A 24,826-nucleotide genomic window follows, 5' to 3' on the forward strand; every position below is an offset into this window, starting at 1 on the left:
ACATCAAGGCAGAAGAGAAAGACATTTTGATTGTGTCAATCTATGTGGATGACATAATCTATACTGGGAGTAACAAACAAATGCTTGAAGAATTCAAGGAAGACATGAAACGAAAGTATGAGATGACTGATTTGGGTCTTCTCCATCATTTTCTTGGAATGGGAATAATTCAAACAACTTCAAGCATTTTCATCCACCAAAAGAAATATGCAAGCTCTTAATTAGACAAATTTGGTCTAAAAGAGTGCAAACCTGTGCTTACTCCACTGGTTGCAACTGAGAAGTTAACCACAGATGATGGAAGTGGTGCAGCAAGTGAAGAGTTATACAGAAGTATGGTGGGAAGTCTCCTATATCTCACTGCAACCAGGCCTGATATTATGTATGCATCCAGTCTGTTAGCCAGATTTATGCACTGCCCTACCAGTAAGCATGTTGGAACTGCTAAAAGAGTGCTAAGATACATTAAGGGCACACTAGATTATGGTCTGGAATATGTGAAGGGTAAGAACTCAATGTTAATTGGGTTCTGTGACAGTGACTGGAGTGGATCAATTGAGGACAGTAAAAGTACTTCTGGTTATGCCTTCTCCTTTGGCAGTGGAGTATTCTCATGGGCATCCGTGAAGCAAAATTGTGTAGCTCTTTCCACCGCAGAAGCAGAGTACATCAGTGCTTCAGAAGCAACTACTCAAGCCATTTGGTTGAGATTTGTTCTTGAAGACTTTGGTGAATTTCAAACCGAAGCCACTCCAGTGCACTGTGACAACACCTCAGCAATTGCAATCACCAAGAACTCTGTGTTCCATCAAAAGACCAAACACATTAACAGAAGATACCATTTCATCAAGGATGCACTGAAGGATGACATCATTGATCTGGTGTACTGTCCAACTAATGAGCAACTAGCTGATGTTTTCACAAAACCTCTGCCTAAAGATCGGTTCAATTATCTCAGGAGCATGCTTGGAGTGAAATCAGCTCAAGACTTAAAGGGGAGTGTTGAATTATAAGTCTCTAGCTGATTGAGTATTAGAAATAAGATGAGTTTAATATGTGTATTCACTTGAGCATATCTGCCAAGTGTAAAGTCAAAAGATGTAAGGCCATGAGTGCCATGTGTTGTTTGATCCATGTAATTAGGTAGATGAATGACTAAGATGAAATGTAGTGTTTTGTGTGGTCCTAAAGCTAAGGCCATCAGTTAATGTAAAGCAGGGTTAGTGCTCATTTTCTGAATAGTAGAAATATTCCTCTGCAAAACTTTTTGCACGAGTGAACAAGAAAGAAAAATTTCGTTTCAGCTTCTTTTATCTTTGCTTTGCTTCTGTTCAGCTTCCTGTAAATAAAACCCAGCAAAATCAAGTTACACTAACACTGCCATCGTTGTGCCTTGGAGTTGAATATTGGTTACCCCTATTATGCAATCTATTGAACAAATGCCCATTGCTTCTTTCCTTTTCTCATCCACAGATAACTCTTGACAATGCCCTACATCTAATGCTCCATGTGAGGATTGGGCATTTGAATGATAGTTGCTTGCTCCCATTGGATCTGCTCCATTCAATAGACAATACATTAAAGCATGAATTGTGAATAATTTTACTTTCGCTCTTGGTAAATGTTGTTTTCGATAACAACCATCGCACATAACCCAGACTAGAGATAGCAGCACTGCTATTTTGAGTTCCTGCCTGTTGGTTACTAAAAATTTACTACACAAATATGACTTTTGCATAATTGTAAGACTGCATACGTTCCTACTCGAAAACTTAGATATGTATTTAGGATATTGGAGAGTTTTGAACATTTTACAACATAAAGTTTCTTTTGTGAAATTCAAAAGTATGAAGGGATGCAACTCGTTCCCTCATCTTAAGTTGTATTAAAGAAGATCCATAGTAACATGTCTTAACATACCATTTTGTTACATGCTATGATAAAAATGCACACTTCTGTTGGAGAACAATTTAGAAACAATAAAATAACAGAAATACAAAACCAAAATGCTTATACTTTATTATTCAAAAATACTTGCAACACAGAATGCAATAACACAATAATTACAAAAAATTAATATGATACTAACTTGAATGAATTGAAGGTAGAGGCTAGCGCAAACGCTATGTCCTTCGAACAGTATTTCCGTCCCACACGTGTGCTTGTGGTTCTACAACGTCTACTCGACCAGGATACAACTACCTAATTCTACAACCCGCACTGGATTATAGAACTCTAGTGAATTGCTTTGTGTGTTTACTCTCTGGAAAGTTTGTACGGAAGATAAGGAGGAAGAAAAGATGATTTTTGATGGAACTGAGGACTCCAGTTATATAGGCTCTTTCATACCTCTTCAAACACCTTTTGGATATATCTGAAGCTATACAACTCTTTCCAAAGAGATACAACTTTTTCCAAAGAGTTGTGTCTATTAATCAAAACGTTTTTAATTAATTTAATTAAAAACTTAATTCGAAATTAAAACTAATTGATCAGATTAATTTTAATTCCTTGGCCCCAAGTGCCCCAAGGCCCAAGGCCCTTGTCTTGATTAATTAATATTAATTAATATTAATATTATAGTATAATCATCAAGCCTAATCCACACAATCATAAGGCTCAAGCCTTCAATCCATTTCCAAATGGTCCCAGTTCTAATTACTAAGAAAAAATAATGTTGACCAATGTGGGACAAGAGGGTCTCAAACTCCAACAATACCCCACATTTGAGACGACTCTTTGGTCCTAGACACACTAAGATACAAGAGTAAACAATAGATGTGACATACATTAGGAAATGTGTCTTTTGGACTTGAACCTACCTTAGTATATACTTATCGGATTTACTAGATGACGCAGTGAATATAAAATCTTGAACTGTTCATCTCCGTACTAAACCAAGACAATAAGCAAAACATATGCCACATTTACACATCACAAATTCATACGTTTGTGTTCTTTTTGGTCCTGAACAAATCCTGGATTCATGAGAGCTTTAGAGAATGTAGCCATGTAATTCTCATAAATGCGACCCCACATTTACTCTCATATAGGTGATATTGACTAAGAATAGGCTGCTACTATTCCACTTGATTTACAAGTATCAATATCATTAAACTAATATATCCTACATCATCAGCAGTCACCACACTTCTTCCATCATAGGAATGGGTATGTAAGTGTGTTTCTTCTTGAATCTAGCCAAACCAGTTTGCCTATTGAACCTAGACCATGGGATCTCCAATCAACTAGGTTAGGTTTCCGTTTGGCAGTTTCATTTTACTCTATTGGCTTTAAACCCATTCCCCTCGATGTGTGCTTAACTTGCTCTCTAGACAAACCTTTAGTAAGCGGATCCGCAATATTATCTTTTGACTTAACATAGTCAATAGAAATTACACCACTAGAGAGCCATTGCTTTATTGTATTATGCCTTCGTCTAATTTGTCTAGACTTCCCATTGTATACACTATTTTTAGCTCGATATTGTGCAGCTAAACTATCACAGTGTATACATATTGCCGTTACAGGTTTAGGCCATATGGGAACATCCTCCAAAAAATCTCTTAGCCACTCAGCTTCTCCTCCAGCCATATCGAGAGCTATAAATTCCGATTCCATAGTTGATCGGGCTATGCATGTTTGTTTAGAAGATTTCCAAGATATTGCTGCTCCTCCCAAAGTGAATACATATCCACTTGTGGATTTTGTATCATTACTATCCGATATCCAATTCGCATTAGTAAATCCTTCATGCATAGGAGGATACCTTGTATAATGCAATCCATAATTCATTGTATGCTTTAAGTATCTCAATACTCGAATTAAAGCTTCCCAATGATCATGCCCAGGATTGCATGTATATCTACTCAGTCTACTCACTGAGTATGCTATATCAGGCCTTGTACAGTTCATAATGTACATAAGACTTCCAATAACCTGTGAGTATTCACGTTGAGATATAGCATCACCTCTATTTTTCTTAAGTTTGCTATTGGCATCAAAAGGAGTAATTGCATCTTTACTTTCCAAATGACCATATTTTCTAAGTGTAGCTTCTATATAATGGGATTGAGTAAGAATATATCGTTCTTGGTTTCTTTTTATTTTTACACCATGAATCACATCAGCTAATCCAAGATCTTTCATATCAAAACTTGATTTCAATATCTTCTTGGTCCAATTTATTATCTCTTTGTTAGTTCCCATTATAAGCATATCATCTACATATAAACACAACATAACGCAAGCATTATTTTGAGTTTTTGTGTAGACACACTTATCACACTTGTTTATCTTAAAACCATGTGTTATCATAATATGGTCAAATTTTTCATGCCATTGCTTTGGAGCTTGTTTAAGCCCATATAGTGATTTCACAAGTTTACAAACTTTGTGTTCTTGACCTTTAACCACAAACTCCCCCGGGTTGTTCCATATATATTTCCTCATCTAAGTCTCCATTTAAGAATGCAGTCTTTACATCCATTTGATGTATTTCCATGTTATGGAGTGCAGCTATAGCAATCAACAGTCTTATTGACGTAATTCTCGTTACAGGCGAGTATGTATCAAAGAAATCCAAACCATGTTTTTGACGGTATCCTTTAGCTACCAAACGAGCCTTATATTTGTCAATCGTACCATCAGGTTTTAATTTCTTCTTAAAGATCCATTTGTACCCAATTGGCTTATTGCCAAGGGGCAAATCGACTAATTCCCATGTATGATTTTGCATAATGGAATCTATCTCACTGTTAACTGCATCCTTCCAAAATGGAGCTTCAGGAGTGGACATGGCCTCCTTGAATGATTGAGGTTTTGTCTCGGTTAATAAGGTCACAAAATCAGGCCCAAAGTTCTTTCGAATTTTTGTCCTTTTACTCCTTCTAGGTTCAAGTTCTTCTTCTTCTTGAACTCTAGACGAGGATGAACCATCATCATGTTCTCTAGGTTCGTCATTAACCTCAGATACATCATCATGTAATCTCTTTTTCAATAAATTAGTCTTGCCTATTTTGTATGGAAATATATCCTCAAAAAATATTGCGTTTATAGATTCTATAATAGTATTGACATGTATATCACTGACTTCGGAATGAAAAACTAAGAATCTATAAACTGAACTATTAGATGCAAAACCAATAAAAACACAATCTATAGTTTTAGGCCCTACTTTTGTTCTCTTTGGCAATGGGACTTGTACTTTTGCCAGGCAACCCCACACTTTAAGCAATTTAACGTTGGGGTTCTTCCTTTCCATAATTCATATGGTGACTCCTTTCTCGTTTTAGGTGGAATTCGATTCAAAATTTTATTTGCAGTAAGTAAAGCTTCACCCCACAAATTGTGTGGAAGCCCATAGCTATTCAACATAGAATTGATCATGTCTTTAAAAGTCCTATTTTTTCGTACGGCAACACCATTTTGTTGCGGTGTATAAGGGGCTGTTGTTTGATGAATTATACCATGTGTGGCACAAAATTCAGCAAAGGCATAAGACTCATATTCTCCTCCCCTATCGGACCTTAAGACTTTAATCTTCTTGTTAAGTTGATTCTCAACTTCTGCCTTATATGTCTTAAACATATCCAAGGTCTCATCTTTACTATGAAGTAAATAAACATAACAATACTTACTGAAATCATCTATAAATGTTACATAATAGTTCTTTCCACCACGAGTTGGATATAATCTAAAATCACACAAGTCACTATGAATTAAATCTAATAAATCATTGGACTTTTCATGCACTGATTTAAAGCTTTGACTCACAAATTTCGATTTTGTACAAGTCTCACATTTAACATTATCTAGATAATCAATTTTGGGCAGCAAACCTAAATTATGCATTCTAAAAAGTGAACGAAAATTTACATGTCCTAACCTAGAGTGCCATAAATTAGACGAATCAACAATATAAGCAGAAGCATTATTTATTTCATTCATAGCATTAACAAGTACATTTAGTTTGAATAATCCATCAGCAAGGTAACCCTTCCCTACAAACATTCCCCCTTTAGTTAGTACAAACTTATTGGACTAAAAAACTAGTTTGAATCCTTTATTACTAAGGATAGGACCAGAAACAAGATTCTTCCTTATATCGGGGACATGTAGCACATCAAGGAGGGTTAATTCCTTTCCAGAAATGAATTTCAGAACACATTTCCCTATTCCAGCCACAACAGATGCAGATGCATTTCCCATAAACAGTTGCTCGTTTCCCTCGATTTTCTGGTACGAAGAGAACATATTTTTGTCACCACACACATGGCGAGTTGCACTGGTATCTATCCACCAATCAGCGTGATCAGATACAAGGTTGATTTCAGAAATCATTGCAGCCAAGGCATCCACATTGTTTTCAATCAGGTTAGCGCGATTGTTGTTGCCTTGATTTCCAGGACCTTGATCCCTTCGATGGCGACATTCTTAAGCCCTATGGCCTTGCTTTCCACAAACCCAGCAACTTCCCTTGATTTTCTTGAAGTCTTTGCCTTTCGCACCAGGGATAAAGTGTTTTTCCTTCTTCTTAGTTTTCTGGAACTTCGGCCTTTGCTTTGATGAACTTCCTTCAACAACATTCGCCTTGGCTTCTATACTCGAAACCAGGCCCTTCTCATTCTTTCTGTTATCTTCCTCTATTCTCAGCCTTACAATGAGATCCTCAAGGGTCATCTCTTTACGTTTGTGCTTGAGATAATTCTTGAACTCTTTCCAAGAAGGTGGCAATTTTTCTATAAAGGACGCCACTTGGAAAGACTCATTGATCACCATCCCTTCAATATGAATGTCATGGATGATTTTCTGGAGATCTTCAGTTTGAGAGACAACGGACTTAGAATCCACCATTTTGTAGTCCAAAAATTTGCCCACGACAAATTTCTTCAAACCAGCATCCTCAGTTTTATATTTTTTCTCAAGTGATTCCCAAAGTTCCTTGGCTGTTTTGCATACTACATAGACATCATACAATGAATCATCTAATGCATTGAGAATATAGTTTCTGCAGAGGAAATCATTATGATTCCAGGCATTTATAGCCGTTAAAGTTTCTGCAGAAAAAATATTTTCTCCATCTACAGTAGGTGCAGTCTCGCGCAGACCATTAGCCAAATTGAAGGTTGTCAAATAAAACAGCATTTTCTGCTGCCATCTTTTGAAGTCTCCGCCCTTAAATTTCTCAGGCTTCTCAGAATGAGGTTTAGTTCCCGATTGTTCCATACTGTTCGAAGATTGTTGGAAAACAATTTAGAAACAATAAAATAACAGAAATACATAACCGAAATACTTATACTTTATTATTCAAAAATACTTGCAATACAGAATGCAATAACACAATAATTACAAAAAATTAATACGATACTAACTTGAATGAATTGAAGGTAGAGGCTAGCGCAAACGCTATGTCCTTCGAACAGTATTTTCGTCCCACTCGTGTGCTTGTGGTTCTACAACGTCTGCTCGACTAGGATACAACTACCTAATTCTACAATCCGCACTGGATTATAGAACTCTAGCGAATTGCTTTGTGTGTTTACTCTCTAGAAAGTTTGTACGGAAGATAAGGAGAAAGAAAAGATGATTTTTGATGGAACTGAGGACTCCAGTTATATAGGCTCTTTTATACCTCTTCAAACACCTTTTGGATGTATCTGAAGTTATACAACTCTTTCCAAAGAGATACAACTCTTTCCAAAGAGTTGTGTCTATTAATCAAAACGTTTTTAATTAATTTAATTAAAAACTTAATTCGAAATTAAAACTAATTAATCAGATTAATTTTAATTCCTTGGCCCCAAGTGCCCCAAGGCCTAAGGCCCTTGTCTTAATTAATTAATATTAATTAATATTAATATTATAGTATAATCATCAAGCCTAATCCACACAACCATAAGGCCCAAGCCTTCAATCCATTTCCAAATGGTCCAAGTTCTAATTACTAAGAAAAAATATTGTTGACCAATGTGGGACAAGAGGGTCTCAAACTCCAACTACTTCATGCCATGACCTTGAGATAATAAAAGAGAAAAGAAATTCTTTCCTGCTTGAGATAATCGGTATTCCACTATCGAACTCTATGTATTAAGTACAAGGAAGCACGTTTATATTCATTCATCCTAATAATACTTTATCATACAAGGTTTGTCCTCTCAGAAAAGGGAAGGGGTCTAAAAGCATAGCAACTAATTCACAGAACCATCTAAATCCGAAATTTTGAAATGCAGGGCAGCCATAGTCATCAAAGTATCACTAACCATATATAGGATCCTGTGAATTGCATGGCTTTATTGGCTAACATGATACATTAAATCCAACACTGTTAAAACATCTGTGATTGTTGAGTGCAAACATCAACTCCTAAGCTATGTCTGTACCCTACTGTCCTAAAATATGTACTACCATACACAAGAATACCGGCCACATATAAAGAACAGGCTTGGACTAGCAAAAAAGAGGTGAATTATAGCGATAACGAGTTGAGAACCAGCCTGCAAACGAACAAATGAACCAGCATTGTGTTCTCCACCCTTGCATTTTCAACGAACCAAGACATTATTACGAGTTGAAAAAAAATCCTCTGAACAACAGACGCGTGAAATGTCAGCACTGAACACCGGAAGTGATTAGAAAATAGAGGGGAAGACAAACCATAAAATATGAGTTGAACATGATTGATTACAAAGATAAAAGATCAATAAGATTAGTAGGCTAGTACATAGGAAGGAGCATAAGTTCACATACTTGTAATTCGTAACTTTTGTTCACTGTTGCTTGAAATTTTCCTGTTATTAGAGGTAGAAGGGACTTACCGCTGCCTCCAAACAATCACGGGATCACCGTTCTTCGTGAACACCAAGGGTTTGCAATACCCAAGCCACCAAGGCATAGTTTCATGCTCAATAGAATAAAGCGGGGTTCAAGATTCTATCACTCCATATTCCTTCATAATCCAAACGTCATGTCTAAAGACTCTACACCAATCATTTTACAGATATACATAGACAGCCAGCCAAAACATCCATTTCTATTATTATAGAATTGTCATCCTCGTCCACCGGGGTCTCAAACTTCTGATACTTCCAACGGATGTACAATCTTGACGGCTGACCCTATCATCTCATTGTCGCCCAAAGGCAAGGAAAACGAGACCAAATCAGATGAGTGAAGTAAAATGGTGCGAGTGGAGATGGTTAGGATGGAGCGTTGGTGGTGAGATTTGAAGAAGCTTTTTGATGGAGCGTTGGTGGTGTGATTTGAAAAAGCTTTGGTCGCCCATAAAAGCACTCCACGCTTTGGAAGCACACATGCTTCGAATCAAATCTTCCGGTGGAAGCCGCAAAAGAACGTTGACGACCAGCTGCGTTGGGAAACTTGACTTTGTTAGTGCATTACGCATCTGAATTTTAATTGTTGTAAAACATTACTGATGAGTCAATATTGTATTATATATTTTACCTTTTTCTTAGTATTAATTTGGTAATATTTTGGTAGAATTTTAATACATTGCTTTATATTTTCAATATAGGACATTCGACTTCCTCTGGAGCAAAACATGACCAAACGGACGAATTTTGGAGTGATTCAAATTGGAGGACATTTGTGTGTCTCTTTTCTTATTTGTATCAAAATTTGGGATTTTTCTACTGAGCGGTTATTTTCTGACGATTAAATAAAGAAGCAGTGCGCGTTGTTGAAAAGTGACATTTCTGGGTTTGACTTGCGTTTTTTGAGCCCAAGATGACCTCATATGGGTTCGTGGCCTTCTGGAGAAGTGTTCAGAATAGTTCAAACTTTAAATCCAGCTACTTTGGGTCAGTTTTGGGGTTAATTTGGGTCCAAAACATGGCTGTACAGATTTCTAGGCGAATTTACCAAGTTAATTTAGGATTATGTTTCCTATTTTATTTCAAGTTTTTAGGTTTCCTAGTTTTATTCCAAGACCTTGGACTAGGAGGATTTGAGGGAGAGTTGTATAAATAAGCCTTTGGCAAACCTAGTTTGGCGTTGGACGTATGCAACTTTTGAGAGAATAGTTTGGCTAAAGCTTTAGAGATTTCAAGACTTACACTTCAGCTGTTTTCATCCTTTTTCTAATTTAATACAATTATGTTGATTTTATTTATGAATATGCGTAACTAATCCCTTTTGCAAGGGTGAGGCCATGATCCTTAGCAAGAATATGTAGTCCCTTTTTAATTTTCTTATGAATTTATGCATGCAAGTTTTGGATTGTTAATCACTGTGCTTTAAACTATCTATTTGTCTTAGTTATTCGCGACCATTAGGATATTTAGAAAAGTAATTTGATGCAATTTTAGCGGAGGGCTGTCCCTAAAATTGACTAAGGCTTCTTGTGGTTAACATGTGTAACTACTTAGGATGGATGACACGTCTTAGGAGTTATATGGTTTTTCAAAAGGTCTTCACAAAACTTAATGAGTCTTGCATGTTCACATTCGATCTGGATGTCACGGACGGGTTGTATGTTAGATATATGTTCTATATTGGGGGTTCCAAGTAGGGCATACTTTAGGAAAACCTAACCTTCAAAATATGTATGTGTAATTCATAAGAAATTAGAAGAACTACGTAAGATTGTTAGGGTGACGGCGGAACCCTAGTGCTTTTCCAAAGTTGTTTCTAAAAATCTTTTCTCTTTGATTTGTTTCCTTTTTAATTGGTCATTAGTAGCTTTCTTTAAATTACTTTTATTAAAATTCGTTTTTAATACTTTTAAATTCAAAATCAACATTTTCCAATTTTGACTTTCAGATAATTATTTAGGATTAGGGTTTTTCATAAATTGTTTTAAATAATTGCAGCAGAAAACGACCTTACTTGAGTCGTTTATACTACAACAACCTTGTTCTCTTGCAAGTATTTTTAAGTGTTTTTATCCTTACTTTTTGCAGGTGATAAAACTCCTATCAATTACCTACAAAGACTAGTTATTGTTCTAGCTTGACCTCCCATAAATGAATTGATTTTTCATCAAGCGGAGGAAGACGTGCAGTTCAAGTTAAAGTCGTGATGGCAATACTGGAGAAAGACATCATAGGTTTTCTAGTATTTTCTAAGGCTTCCTATAATTCTATAAACCGGATTTTAAACCGTTAGATACTTGGTTAGATACCTCGTTAGGGATCGAAAATTAGTTTGATAAACGCAGGAAAAGATTAACAAAGAAAAGAGTAGCCTAGTTGTTGAAAGGGTCATTGCATTTTATTCCGAGGCTGTATAAGAGGAATCCGAGCAATCTTTTCATTTGGAATTTCTTCAACCTTCTCATTTGGAACTTCTAAACTGTCTATTTTCTACGTTACTTTTTATTTTAACAACGAAATTATGAAAATGTGAGTTGAACAATTAATCGATTTTTAATTTGGTTATTTTTTTTTTTCAAAATTGATCACAAAAGGGTGGTCCAGAAATGAGGTCTAAACGATTTATCAAATGCAACATAGTTGAAACATTATCCGCCATTGCTGAGTGCAAACACCAAGTCCTCTCGTATGTCTACGCAGTACTCTCCTTAAATATCGTGGGTTACAAAACAACAATCAGATTAATGGAGATGAAGATAGAAGGATAGGTAAGTGTGTCACAACAGTACAGTAACAGAAAAATTTGACAGAAAGCTAACGGAAAAACCAAATGATTTGCAAAACACATTGTCAGGGACCAAATTGATGGATTTTTTATTTCCGGAACTATTTTGATTGGAAGGTCTAATTTCCGGGACCAACCATGATAAAAACTCAAAAGAAAAGTATCCATTACAGAGATAATAAGCCTAGTCTAAAAGGTGACTAATTAAGTTCACATACTTGTAATTGCACAACCAAATTCACCTTACGCCAACAATTACTGATGCAACATGATGCATGCCAAACATGTATATCAATTGAAGCCAAGTTGAAACAACATTTTCCATTTACTAGTGCAATGATCAACCCTACACCAGAGGTCTAGCTACACATAGAAGAAGGACTAGAACTACCTATATAGAGCTGAATCATAACGATATAACTTGAAAACAAACCTGCAAACGGACGCACCAAGTAAAAGTGTTACCATAAAGAGAAAAATACTAATTGCAGCGTTCACAAGAAGCATTGTCTAAAGGAAGATGCATAAGTTGGCATACTTGTAAGTTTGTAATTGCACCTGAAAATTCACCCTTGCCGCTCAATTAACTGCTATCCTCCCTAGTTTTGATCATATTCTGTTGCATTGACTACCACATCAAGAGCCTAAACTCTCCTCAATATTTCCTCTTCTTAGAGGTAGAGCCAACTTGCTACTGCCTCTCAGCAACTACAGAATCGCCATCAAGAAGACAAAGGCTTCCCACACAGACGGTTGCTGTGTAGGTACTTGGTTCACCATGAATTTCAACTCGTTTGAAACTTTTTTTCTCAAAGTCGTACCAATAAATATCACCATTGTCATTCGTCAAAAGAACGATGTCACCATTCTCTGAGAAAACCAAAGGTTTGCAAAGTAAATCAAACCCCATAGGCAGAACTTCCATCTCAACAGAAAAAAGAAAAGTCCAAGATTCTGCCACTCCATATTCCTTCATAATCCAGACATCATGTCGGCCGCTCGTAATTAACACAAAAACATAAACAGCCTCCCAAGACATGTAGAAGCAGATAAGTGCGGCCACTCCCAACATATGGGGTGGGAAATTGGCGATATTTCTCACTTGCAAGATCAAGGGATAGAATTATCAACCGATTTGTATTATTATGCATCAGCCAACAAAGAGCACCACTTATAAACAATAAACGACGTGAACAAATTGGATATACTTTAAATCCATCGCAAGGCATGTTTTGGATGCTTTTCCATGAGTTAGATTTTAGACTATAAAGTTCAACACGACAACTCACAATAACATTCTTCGAATTGTAAAACTCTATTACTCCCACAAGTTTATAATCAGCATTAGCGGAATCATACCCGAATCCATACAAGGCAGAACGCCCCGAAACCAGGGGTGGCAGCGGCTCAAGTGTGCTGCGCGGAATCTCCTTCAACTTTCGGATGAGTGGATTCCACAAAGCAAAGCCCCCATTCCCTTCGTTGAGAATGCAAAACAGACCATTAACAGACCAGCCCAATCTCAAGATCCAAGTATCTTTCAGCGCGGGCACAATCTTGACGGCTGACCCGAACGTTTCATTGCCGCCGAAGGGCAAGGAAAATAAGACCGAATCAGATGAGGTGAGTAAAATGGCGCGAGTGGAGTTGGTTTGGATGGAGCGTTGGAGGTGGGATTTGATGAAGTTTTGGCCGCGGATGAAAGCATTCCAAGCTTTGCAAACACGCATGCATCGTATCAAATCCTCCGGAGCAAGCCATGAAAGGATGTCGACGACGAGCTCCGGTGGAAAACTTGACATTGTTTGCCTGAAATCTTGAAAAGGGTTTATGCGGATTGCCCAGATGGAAAGACATTTGAAATCTTAGGGATGGGTTGGATTTTTTTTAGTCTTGTTGTATATACTTCTTATTCTTTAAATCCCACAAAATCTACAACTTATTAAAATCCTTCAAAATTTTAATTTGTTTAATACACTGACTTGGATGGACTTTAAAATTTCTAATAAAATCTCAATGGACTACAACTAGATTTGCATGGATTCTAAAATTCTTTAAAATATTTTAATACGCTACACTAGGATTTTAAAGTTTTTTAAAATGCTTTCAAATCCAAGTTTGACTACACCCTTAAATTTTGAGAAGAGGTTTAATTGTCCTCCAAGTAAATATCCTATATAAAAATAAATAAAAATTAAAAAAAAGAACAGCGAGTAACCAAATCTATCTATAATTTGCAGAATTACAATCCAAAGGCATCTATAAGAGTTATTGATTGTACGTAAGAAAAAACTACAAGTAGCGCAGAGAGACTGCAAAACATCAGCACTTTATTTTTTATTGTAATGTGGGTCAAGGCCCACACTAATAACTCAAGAAGCACTTAAGCCCAAACAATTTCACGGGGATGGATCCGGGTCAAAATTTATAATCTGTGCCCTAAAGTTATAATCCGATCCCAGACCAGACACAGGAGAGACGGAGGGAGATGCAGAAGAGGGAGCAAAGCAAGTCCAGTGGCGGAGGTGGCGGAACCTCGCAGCCGCCGGCGAAGAGAGGCCGCCCGTTTGGAAGCGGCGGAAACAGCGCTGCAGCTGCTGCCGCTGCCGCCGGCGACACGGTAGCTCCGTCGACTCTTCTTGGTCCTTCCCTTCACGTCCACAGTTCCTTCGCGGGTCAGTTTATCAAAACCCTACCACTTCACATTTCAATCTAAAATTCTCGGAAGTTTCAATTTTCCCATGAGTTCTTAGATACTCGTAATTATTAAGTTCTTGGGGTTAAAACCAATAGCCGAAATATAAATGAAAACAAAAAAACCAAGTGAAGTAACAATTTTTCAGAACTTTACTGAGATGGGTGAGCTGTAGTAATGCTAATAATTCCGGCACCAGTGTTGGCAACGAAATGGGAGTCGAAGTTCATGTGATACTTATTGGAACTGTTATCAGTAGCACGAAGGGAAAGGTTCCTTTTCGAGCATTGTGGAGTCGACATTCTTATCAATACATATCATCTGTATTGCAGATCAGAACAATAAGAGGATAGTTCTGGCACTTCAAAGCGGCTTGAAGAGTGAGCTGACATGGGCATTGAACACTCTCACGTTACTCTCTTTTAAAGAAAAAGATGACATGCGCAAAGACACAACCCCTCTTGCAAAGATTCCCGGCTTGCTTGATGCTCTTCTCAGTGTTGTATGTCTTGAACTCTTTTGCTTTCTGATTTATATAGTTATATTTATGCTCAAGTTTTAAGCAGCCCTCAGTTGGTCATTTAGCACTTCAAATTCAATAGTATTACCATTTTAAAAACACGCACACAAACAAGAGAAGATGACCAATTGGGTGTGGAATAGCATTCCCCAAGTTGTGAACTATCTTGTTCCAGCCAATATCTATTGACATTGGACGCCATGTTGTCGGGATTCTGTGAATAACAGATTGATGATTGGCGTGATATAGCCCTTCCAAAAGAACACGTAAGGGCGCCGAGAGTGAGAACTCTGGGTGCAAATTTGCTTGTGACAGGGTTTGGAAATGAGTATGAGGCATTGGGTTCAAATGGCAATGTCCCGCATCCTGGGTAAGCTCTACAGATTTATAGTATTCTCATGAGTGAATTTGTGGTTTGAGCGTCTGAAGTTGTCTTTGATACGAGGAACTGATTGTGGGAAAATATTCATGTGGCAGCTTGGGATCCAGTACTCAAGAAGCATCAGTGCTGAGTACTGTGACCAAAATTCGTTCTTCTTTGGAGTGGTGGCATGATGAAGATGGTCTGTTTAACCTAGATGAAGAAGGTCGAGCAGAAAGACAGCAGTGTGCTGTTGCTGCTTCAAATATCATTCGCAACTTCTCTTTCATGCCAGAAAATGAAGTCATTATGGCCCAACATCGCCATTGCCTGGAAACAGTGTTCCAATGCATAGAAGATTATGTCACAGGTGAAATGCGTTATATTGGAAAGCATTACTTATTTCTTCACTGCACGCCGTCTGCAGTGTATAATTTCTTGTCTCAACTCTAAAATTCTTTTTCCGGTATAATTGTCTGTGCATGTGAGATAAATGTTTAAAAAAGTTAAGGTAACATCCAGTTACAAACTCTCTGGTGTTATTATCTTCTTGTAGTTCAGTTGTTAAGGATGTATAGATTGTATGCTTTCCCATTTCAAAGATGGGTTTATTTTAGTATGTTACTGGCAGTAAATCTTGTAGACTTTAGTATGCTTCATTCACTTTTGAGCTTCATACCTTTTAACCTTCCAGTATGCTTTTGTTGTTGTGATATTAGAGTAAAATGACTCAAATGCTTTCTATGTCAACAGAGGATGAGGAACTTGTGACAAATGCTCTTGAGACAGTTGTAAATTTGGCTCCGTTGCTTGACCTTGGAATTTTCAGCTCATCAAAGCCATCATACATAAAGATAACGTAAGAATTGTGATCTTTTTTGAGCTGAAGCTCTCTTTGTTATCAGTCTGTTTTACAAATTAATTGATTTTCTATCAAACAGAGGAAAACGTGCAGTTCAAGCCATCATGGGGATGCTGGGATCTGTAGTCAAAACATGGCATTGTGCGGCAGCTGAGTTACTTGGGCGTTTGATCATAAACCCTGATAATGAACCCTTCCTTCTTCCCTTTATTCCGCAGGTTAATATTCAGAAATTACCCTGTTATAAAAGTGTTTATACATTTTGCAAATATTGTATAATTGTAATGACGCTCAGTGAACACTGCAGATACACAAGAGATTGGTTGATCTTATGAGCTTACCATCAGTAGATGCACAAACGGTGCATGGGGCCCAAGCGGCTGCAGTTGGCGCACTCTACAACCTCGCTGAAGTGAATATGGACTGCAGGCTAAAACTCGCCAGTGAGCGATGGTAATGGCTCTTCCACTAAAAAAGAATCCGAAATACTGAATCATTTCATTTTGATCACCATTTTGAAAATCAAAATTTGTTGCTTGAAATAACATTTTCTTTTGAAATAATTTCAGGGCCATTGATCGACTGTTAAAAGTTATCAAGCAACCCCATCCAGTTCCTGAAGTTTGCAGGAAAGCTGCAATGATATTGGAAAGCCTTGTGTCTGAGCCACAGAACCGAGCATTGCTGCTAGCTTATGAGAATGCATTTGCTGAAATAGTATTCTCAGATGCCAGGTATTCCGATACCTTTGCCAGGATTTTGTATGAACTGACGTCTAGACCAAACAGCAAAGTGGCAGCAGCCCGTGGTGTTTGGGGCATGTAACTAAGAATTGTGTCTGATGATGAATTTTCTCTTTATAAATGTATTTGGTTGTTCGTCTGCTAAGAAGTAAATATAGGATCTAATCTTTGTAACTCTTGTCTTAAGAAAATATTAGTCAGATCCTTAAGTGGTAATCCCATTCGGATACTCTCTTATGTGGAAGTTTAGTTTTTTTGAATCAGAAACTAAGGCGGTGTACCGTATAGGGATGTTTCTGCTCTGATTCTGTTGTATACTATATAGAATGTGTCTGATATCCTGCACTCTATTCGGTTGCTTATTTTCATTCGACCCTGTTAGATAGCAACTTTGGTTTATATTTGTGGAGTTTGTTTGATGGAATTCCCAAATAATAGTTATTTTATGGTCGTTTACTTAACCTCTAAAGGTAGAGCAGGTTACAGTTTTCGTTCTTTCTAATCTTATGCATGAACAGAGCCTAAAAGGAAGTAAACTTGGAATTAGCAAGCCTTCTTTTTCCACTTGCTCAGGTAGACATTGTTCTACCTTAAGAAACAAGGGCTGCCACTTTAGGCACCTCAACAGGAAACTCATGAATCTCATCGATCCAAGGGTTCTTCTCCTTAGCTGGTTTAACAGTCCTCAGCGCCTTCCACACTGCACTGTTGCACTTGAACCCCGACCCAAACGCAATCTGCCACATCCGATCTCCCTTCCTGACTCTTCCCTTGGCCTCCGAGTAGGCCAGCTCATACCACAGTGAGCTGCTTGAGGTGTTCCCAAACCTGTAGAGCGTCATCCTTGATGGTTCCATGTGCCAGTCACTAAGCTCAAGGTTCTTCTCGATCTCATCCAGCACCGCTCTCCCTCCGGCATGAATGCAGAAGTGCTCGAACGCCAGCTTGAAATCCGGGATGTAGGGTTTGATGTTCTTCATCTTGAACACCTTTCTTGCCACCAAAGTAGCAAAAAACAGGAGCTGTTCTGACATGGGTAGGACTATTGGGCCAAGAGTTGTGATGTTGGTTTTTAGGGCTTCTCCAGCCACAGCCATCAAGTCTTTTGAGAGAGATACGCCGATTCTTTTTGTGTCGTCCTCCTTTTGGAATACGCAACTGTACGCTCTGTCGTCTGCACCCTTGTGAGTGCGGACAGTGTGCATGAGTTGGTACTTTGAGCGGTGGCGGTCAGAGGAGCGGTTGGAGAGGAGGATGGCGGCGCCGCCAATTCGGAAGAGGCAGTTGGAGAGAAGCATGGAGCGGTCATTTCCAAAGTACCAATTGAGAGTGATGTTCTCCATGCTTACAACTAGGGCATAAGAGTTGGGGTGCACCTATTACACATGTTAAGTACAAATTTAGACATGATTTTACCTAATTTAGTGTCAAATCAAATAAAAAAAAGTAACAATAAATTTAATTTTTCATATGTCTTTATTTTTCTATTCCAGTTGATCTATTTATGTTGGAAGATGATTCTTTCTGGATTCACTAAGATCCCCGCATCTTAGGCGTTCATCGTACATCGTGCGGCCAGTTTTCGTCAGATACTATTTATGTTTAATTTTAAATAAAAAATTAAATGATTTCTAACCGCACGATACACGATAAATGACTAAGATGTGGAGATCCCTATTATCTTCACAAAATAAATCCGTATAGGATCCAATACCATTTATTTTGCCCTGCAGTAAGCGTACTTTTTATGACATCCCACATGCCAGCTGGACATTCCAGCTAATCCCTACCTAGCATTACTCATTTATGAATGGTCTAATTGGTTGTTACAACATGTATTTATGAACACAAGCATATTCATCCAGCTAATCCCTACCTAGCATTACTCATTTATGAATGGTCTAATTGGTTGTTACAACGTGTGTTCATGTGCTTATGAACACATGCATATTCATCGACCACTTTTAGGTGACATATTTACTTTTCACTTATATTTCTCTAAATATTTAATTGCGCATTCCGAAATTTAATTTAAAAAAAAAAAAAAAAAAAAAAAAAAAAACTCTCATAAAGAATGCACAATTAATATTTAAAGTACCAATAATAGTTCTATGTTTTTTTTTTCGGTGAAATATATCTGTACAAGTGAGGTGTACGTATGCATATGAACCTATTTGTCCACTTTGGAAAGAAAAAAAAAATCTAGTTATCCACATGAGACTTTAAAAAATTGGATATAGGGATTGCTTTTGTAAGAAATACTTATGTTCACAAGTGCTTTGATTAAAAGTGGTAAGAATTCAAGTAATTCATGAAGAAGTATTTGACAAGTGTTTTTGTAGTAAAACACTTATATAATCCATAAATGCTTTTAATTTTTATGTCAAACGGAATCAAAAAGATTTTTAAACATTCTAAAAAGCAATTTTAAACATGCTAATAACACTTCTCTTTAACTTATGATCTTCAAAGGTATAGAAAGATGATTTAGTAATATTCCATTTATAACCTAGTGTACTAATGCGAATTGGTCATCATGTATAAAACACAGGCATCCATAGTCGGTGATAATTAAGAGAAATATTAGTTTAACTAAGCAAAAATTAAATGCAAAAAGGCAGTGAAAATTATGAGTTAGTAACAAACCTGGAGAAGCTGCTTTGCCAGGTCAATAGAAATGAGGCCAGCACTGCAACCCATCCCACCAAGGTTATAGCTCACAACGTTCCCCCTAAGTTTGTAGTGATTCACAACCATGGACGACAGAGACGGCGTCGGATTGAACAAGCTGCAGTTCACCACCAAAATCCCAATATCCTTAGGCTTCACCCCCGTCTTCTCCAGCAACTCGTCTATCGCTCCGAACATCACCATCTCCGCCTCCTTCCTCGCCTCCTCCATGCACGGGTTTGGAGGGACCCGGAGCAAGGCCTCGGGCATGTATGTGTTTTGTCCGAGGCCGGACCTCTCGAGAATCTTTTGCTGAAAAGCCAAGTTCTCGTCAGAGAAGCTGCCCGTCAGCTTCGACCTCTCCATGAATATCTCACGTGTGCACGTGCGGGCCGGCTCGGGCTTGTAGCATGCGAAGTTCACCAAGTATACTTTTCTAGGGCGGGTGGTGAAGTATACGGTGGTTAGGAAAACCATGAGGCCCGAGCACAAGGTGACCGAGACGAAGTTGAACTTGAGCTTTTGCCACAAGTGGAGGAAGTCATCGGCGGTGAGTGTCGAGAGGTGGGCGGAGGCCGCGGCGATGAGAGGGACTAGTAGGAGGTAGATGACGTTGGAGATTAGGTAGTGGTACCCTAGCTTGACATATTTGAGCTTCACTGATAAAAGAAAGTTAGGAAGCGCAGTTTTGCGACTTCCTGCTGACTCAGGTCCCGAGTTCGATTCTCCTTTCTGGTTCTGGCTTTGTGCCGCCATGTTGGCCTCGGGAACACTACACTAATCAATCTCGCAGAAGGGGAAGTTTTTCAAACTGTTTCTATGAGGTTTTGATGGAGAAATTGAGGAGTACTTATATGTATATATAATGTTTGATGGGAGAAGAGGAGGAGGAGAAGGATGGTATAGGAGGATACAAGTGCAACCACCCCAACGAACTTTTAATTGTGAACCGCGCGGGGGCATTGAATGTTTGCCAACCGGGAAAATGGCGGACTTTCATTGGGGCAAATTACCATGGTTGCCCTCTTTCTTGGCGAGTATTTGCTGCTTTGCCATTTGTTGCAGGGTCTACGGTAGTAGTATATGCGTACGCTGCACAACGGTCCACACATCATGGGTGCACGTGTCAATTGATGCCATGGTAATCTCAATAATTTCTCACTCGTTGGTGAACCACGTAGCTCTTCTCCCTCCTAATTTTTTTTGGAGCTCTTTTTATTGTATTAATGTTTTTTTTGGCGAATATTTTTTTGGCGTGATCTTTAATTTCTTTACCCAACCGGCCAACAAGATCATTAATTATAGTGGTTACATGTAATAATTAAAACATGGGTATAAATTATAATGAATAAATAAAACATTTTTTTATAAATAATATTCGCGTCCTTTACATATATACATTTATATGTTATGAACATACCTCTAGCACATGTGTTACTTTTAAAATTATTAGTAAATTGTAATTGGGATACTAGAAGATCATTTTCTTTTAAGATTGTATAACTTGTAAGGCAAAAAATCATTATCGGTTTACTATAAATAAAGACACAAGAACTAAAACATAAAAAATTCCTCAAATCCTTTTCTCTCTTCCCCCTTTTCCGCACCTCTCTCTTTCTCTCAAATAAAATAGTCCATGAACATTAAATAAATTATAATCATATGCACTGTTATAAAAATCCTCGCCTAGGCGCTAAGCGACTAGTTATCGTCCCGATTAATGCCTAAGCGTTTGAAAATTAAGAAATGGCGCCTAGACCTACTGAGGCGACCGCTTAGACCGCCTAGGCACTCGTTTGGCCCGCCAAGATCCGCCTAGGTTGCGACTCACTTAGAGATGACTTTCATTTTGCATTTGATTTTTTTCAATAAATTGTAAGAGACTTATTGAATACTTAAATGAACACATATTATATGCTTGTTTCCCATGTTTTCATTATGTTCCAATAGCTCATAATATATATGTCATTCTATTTTGTAGTTTATGATGAAATTATATATATTTTAAGTATAAATAGACACTTATTTATACGAAATATAATACATTTAATTAAATCCATCTAGTCCTCCTAGACGTCCACCTAGACCCCTCCTAGCCACCTAGGCGTTAGGTCCCAACCCATCGCTCAATTAGCGCCTAACGTCTTTTAGAACCTTAATCATATGTACAGATAATACAATCATATGTAAAGATAATACATGTACTTTTTCATAGGTTTTTTTTTTTTTTTCGTTTTTTTTTTTGAGGAAATATTTTTTCATAGGGTTAATTACACTTCTTCTAGAAGTAGGGATATAGTGCGACACTGATGGAATTGTAAAACCATACAACTCACGCAAATTACATGCAAGCCTCTTCGTATTTCATGCTCACATTTTAAAAGTTTTTTCGGTTAGTTCAAGCGAAGAGAGAGAGCGAAAACATAGTTAGAATTGAGTTATATTCTTATTTACAAATCTTTTAAGAGAAGGGATTTCATTTCTTTCAAAAATTAAGGATTAGTGATGGGATTTACACCACATCGAATTTTAACGATCTTAATCGTTTATTTTGTCAGTCTCATTTCATAGATTATTCTTACAAAAATACAATTCAATCATAACCATTTGTGTATTTAATTGTCACCATGATATTTTAATGTTTCTCAGAACATAGTATTCGTCAAATTTTTTTAACTAAATTAAATGCCTCAAATATTTTTGATTTGGCTAATATTTTGCAAGGATGATCCATGAGGTGCAAGTTAAAAATAGATGGTTCGGATAGTTGAAGTTGATGTAGTATAGGCCCACAACTAATCCTTAAGTTTTGAACAACTAATCCCTTTTCTTAAATGCCGGTTTATATAATTGCATCAACAAAAAAATATGTAATGTTAGGTAGACTAAATTTGCAAACTAAATGATGTTTCACCAATAAAAAATAGGTTTGTTAATCAACACTTAAGTAATGATTTAATCATAACTTCCATGTCATTTAATTTACAAAGTTTAGTCTCCCAACATTACCAAATAAAAAAAAAACAATAATTACGTTAAATTTTGAATTACATTTATAATACGGGATAATCCTCCATTTTTATCGCAGGCATTGCATAATTTGCATTACATGAAATAAAAATGACATTCTCACACATAAACCACCAGATAATATCAAAGTGTTCTCAATAAAAATTGAAATCAAAACTTACTTTGACAAAGCGGAGAGAGAGGAATACCACGAGCTACTTCACTCGGACGCTGGATATTCAGGTTCAAAAATATTATTCTTACCATCTATTGTAAATTATCTGTATCCTTTCTTTAGTAGAAATAGGATTTACACATGTTGATATACCCTACTCTATTAGAGAAATAGTACAAATAGATAGTAAGTGTAGCCACTAGCGAAGCCAAGGTGGGTGCAATGGGATTCATTGACCCCAATAAGTTTGTTGGGCCACTCTTTTTCTTTTGGTGCAAACAAGAGAACAAATAGGAAGAGGCATTGCTTTGGCTTTTTGAAGAATAAAGAAAATGAAAGGCTGATGACTTTGGTTTTATAATGGGAGAGAAGGCAGAGCCTTTTGTTATGCCTTTTGGTTTTGAGCAGCAGAAGAGAGAAGAGTTGTTTGTTGACAGTTCCAATTTGTGAGCAGAGGAGAGAGATGAGAGGCACACCAAGGAGAGCATTCGGCTCTCCCATTGAAAAAAAACGCGGTCGAGTCTACCATAAGCAGACGCAAAGAGTGAGAAACATGGGGCACTTGTTTGAGAAGGCAGTAGTTGCTGCTTTAGTGTTCTCTTTGGATTGCTTTATTTGTTTGCTCTCCTTTGAGCAATCACTCATATTGGTGCTAGAGAAATTTGTTATGTATTTTCATATTCTCTACTTGTTCTTTGTTAGAGTAAGAGCTATGGGTGTATGTGAGATTTGGGATTTGAGTTTGAAATCTATTTTTAAATGAAAGTACGATCGATTTTTGAAAGCTATTTCTTGACTCCACCACTGAATGTAGCACTTCAAACAATTTAGGGTATGTTTTATTATTCGCACTTCAAAAAGTTTAGAGTGTTACTATGCCCACTTCCTTTCTTATCTCTCAACTCAACTTATTTTGTCACCCACCATTAAAAGTATAAGTAATGAAATACCATCTCCACACCCACCATTATTCCTAAAATAACCTTAATCTTATAATTTTTTTGAACTTTTTCTACCACCCACCTAAAATAACCTAAGGGTAAAAACAACGGCAACCCAGCGCACAACCATCCCCCCTCCCCCAAAAATCCCAGCACCCGCAGATCTCAAACCATCCCCCAACACCCAGAACCCACCCAATCTCAAAGTTTGTAGAACAACCACAAATCCATTTTTAGTCGCTGAATTTTAATTAATATGGCACACTCTCAACGGGGGGCGATTTTAGGGTTCTTATTTTTAGCATTTTCAATTTTAATTTTGTTTAGAAGTCTTTGTGTAGGTCCTTCAAGGTCATTTTGCAAGAGGGAAAATTTGTCAACAAAATGTTTAAGTTATAGTTGAGAAAAATAAGACAAAAGGATGAGCTTAGCAGCACTAAAAATTTATTGTGCATTCCTCATAATTATATTTTTCTTTAAATATTAAAAATTTAAAATGTACAACGAGGTTTTGGAGTGGCAATAATAAAAACAATACCTTTTGGGACAATCCCATTTGTGTTGCAGTCCTATTAGATTAGGAATGTAATTGTGTAAATCCTAAAATATTTAGGATATCTTTATGGGATTCTATCATATCTCTTAGACTAGATATTATCCTGTTAGAGTTGTAATCTTATTGGGGTAAGGAATTTACCTTTCCTATTACTATAAATAAAGGCAGAATGGGGTGGAATAGAACACACCTCACAATTAAACATCTCTCTCTTTTCTCTCTATGCCGCTACACCCCCTATCTTTGGCTTCTGTAACTGTTCAGTAAATTATGCCTACAACATGTCATTAGCATGTTCTTAACGTTGCGCTAAAGAGAGTTTGATATTCAATCAGGGGAGTAATACATTTTAATCATTCTTTTTATGATTATTTTATTATTTTATTAAATCTACATACTATTAATTCAATTTAATTTTTCTATGTTAAACGTGATACAATGCATTGGAGATGCAATTTCGACTTTCCGAGAAGGATCTTCTACAAAATTCAAGGGCTCATTTGTTTTCTGCCAATCAGGTTCTATTAAAATAAATTAAGATATTTTGAAATGACCATGAAACATGAAAACATTCCCCATGATGCATGAAACCCGTACATTTATATTTTCCTTCCGTTATATATATTGCATATGTTTTCATATAATTGTCAAAATATATATACATTCATGCATTACGCA

The 24,826-nt window shown here is 37.2% G+C and overlaps 2 protein-coding genes and 1 pseudogene across 2 annotated transcripts; 1 reads left to right on the forward strand and 2 right to left on the reverse strand.

Annotated features, from left to right (window-relative positions):
• Positions 1-12,200: 12,200 nt before the first annotated feature.
• LOC137732720 (F-box protein CPR1-like) lies at positions 12,201-13,420 on the reverse strand (annotated as a pseudogene).
• A 616-nt stretch (positions 13,421-14,036) lies between these two features.
• On the forward strand, positions 14,037-17,196 carry LOC137730753 (armadillo repeat-containing protein LFR). Its single transcript, XM_068469713.2, has 8 exons — positions 14,037-14,291; positions 14,644-14,813; positions 15,059-15,201; positions 15,309-15,562; positions 15,946-16,051; positions 16,134-16,272; positions 16,362-16,507; positions 16,624-17,196. Exons 1-8 carry the CDS (start codon positions 14,105-14,107, stop codon positions 16,877-16,879), a joined length of 1,401 nt encoding a protein of 466 aa, XP_068325814.1. The 5' UTR covers positions 14,037-14,104; the 3' UTR covers positions 16,880-17,196.
• An 11-nt stretch (positions 17,197-17,207) lies between these two features.
• On the reverse strand, positions 17,208-20,495 carry KCS20 (3-ketoacyl-CoA synthase 20). Its single transcript, XM_068469712.2, has 2 exons — positions 19,444-20,495; positions 17,208-18,173 (listed from the first exon to the last, which is right to left on the reverse strand). Exons 1-2 carry the CDS (start codon positions 20,221-20,223, stop codon positions 17,388-17,390), a joined length of 1,566 nt encoding a protein of 521 aa, XP_068325813.2. The 5' UTR covers positions 20,224-20,495; the 3' UTR covers positions 17,208-17,387.
• Between the last annotated feature and the right edge of the window lie 4,331 nt (positions 20,496-24,826).

The sequence above is a fragment of the Pyrus communis genome, chromosome 16 (assembly GCF_041283825.1).
Source record: "Pyrus communis isolate YQ-2024b chromosome 16, ASM4128382v1, whole genome shotgun sequence".
In the NCBI taxonomy this organism is placed as follows: Eukaryota; Viridiplantae; Streptophyta; class Magnoliopsida; order Rosales; family Rosaceae; genus Pyrus; species Pyrus communis.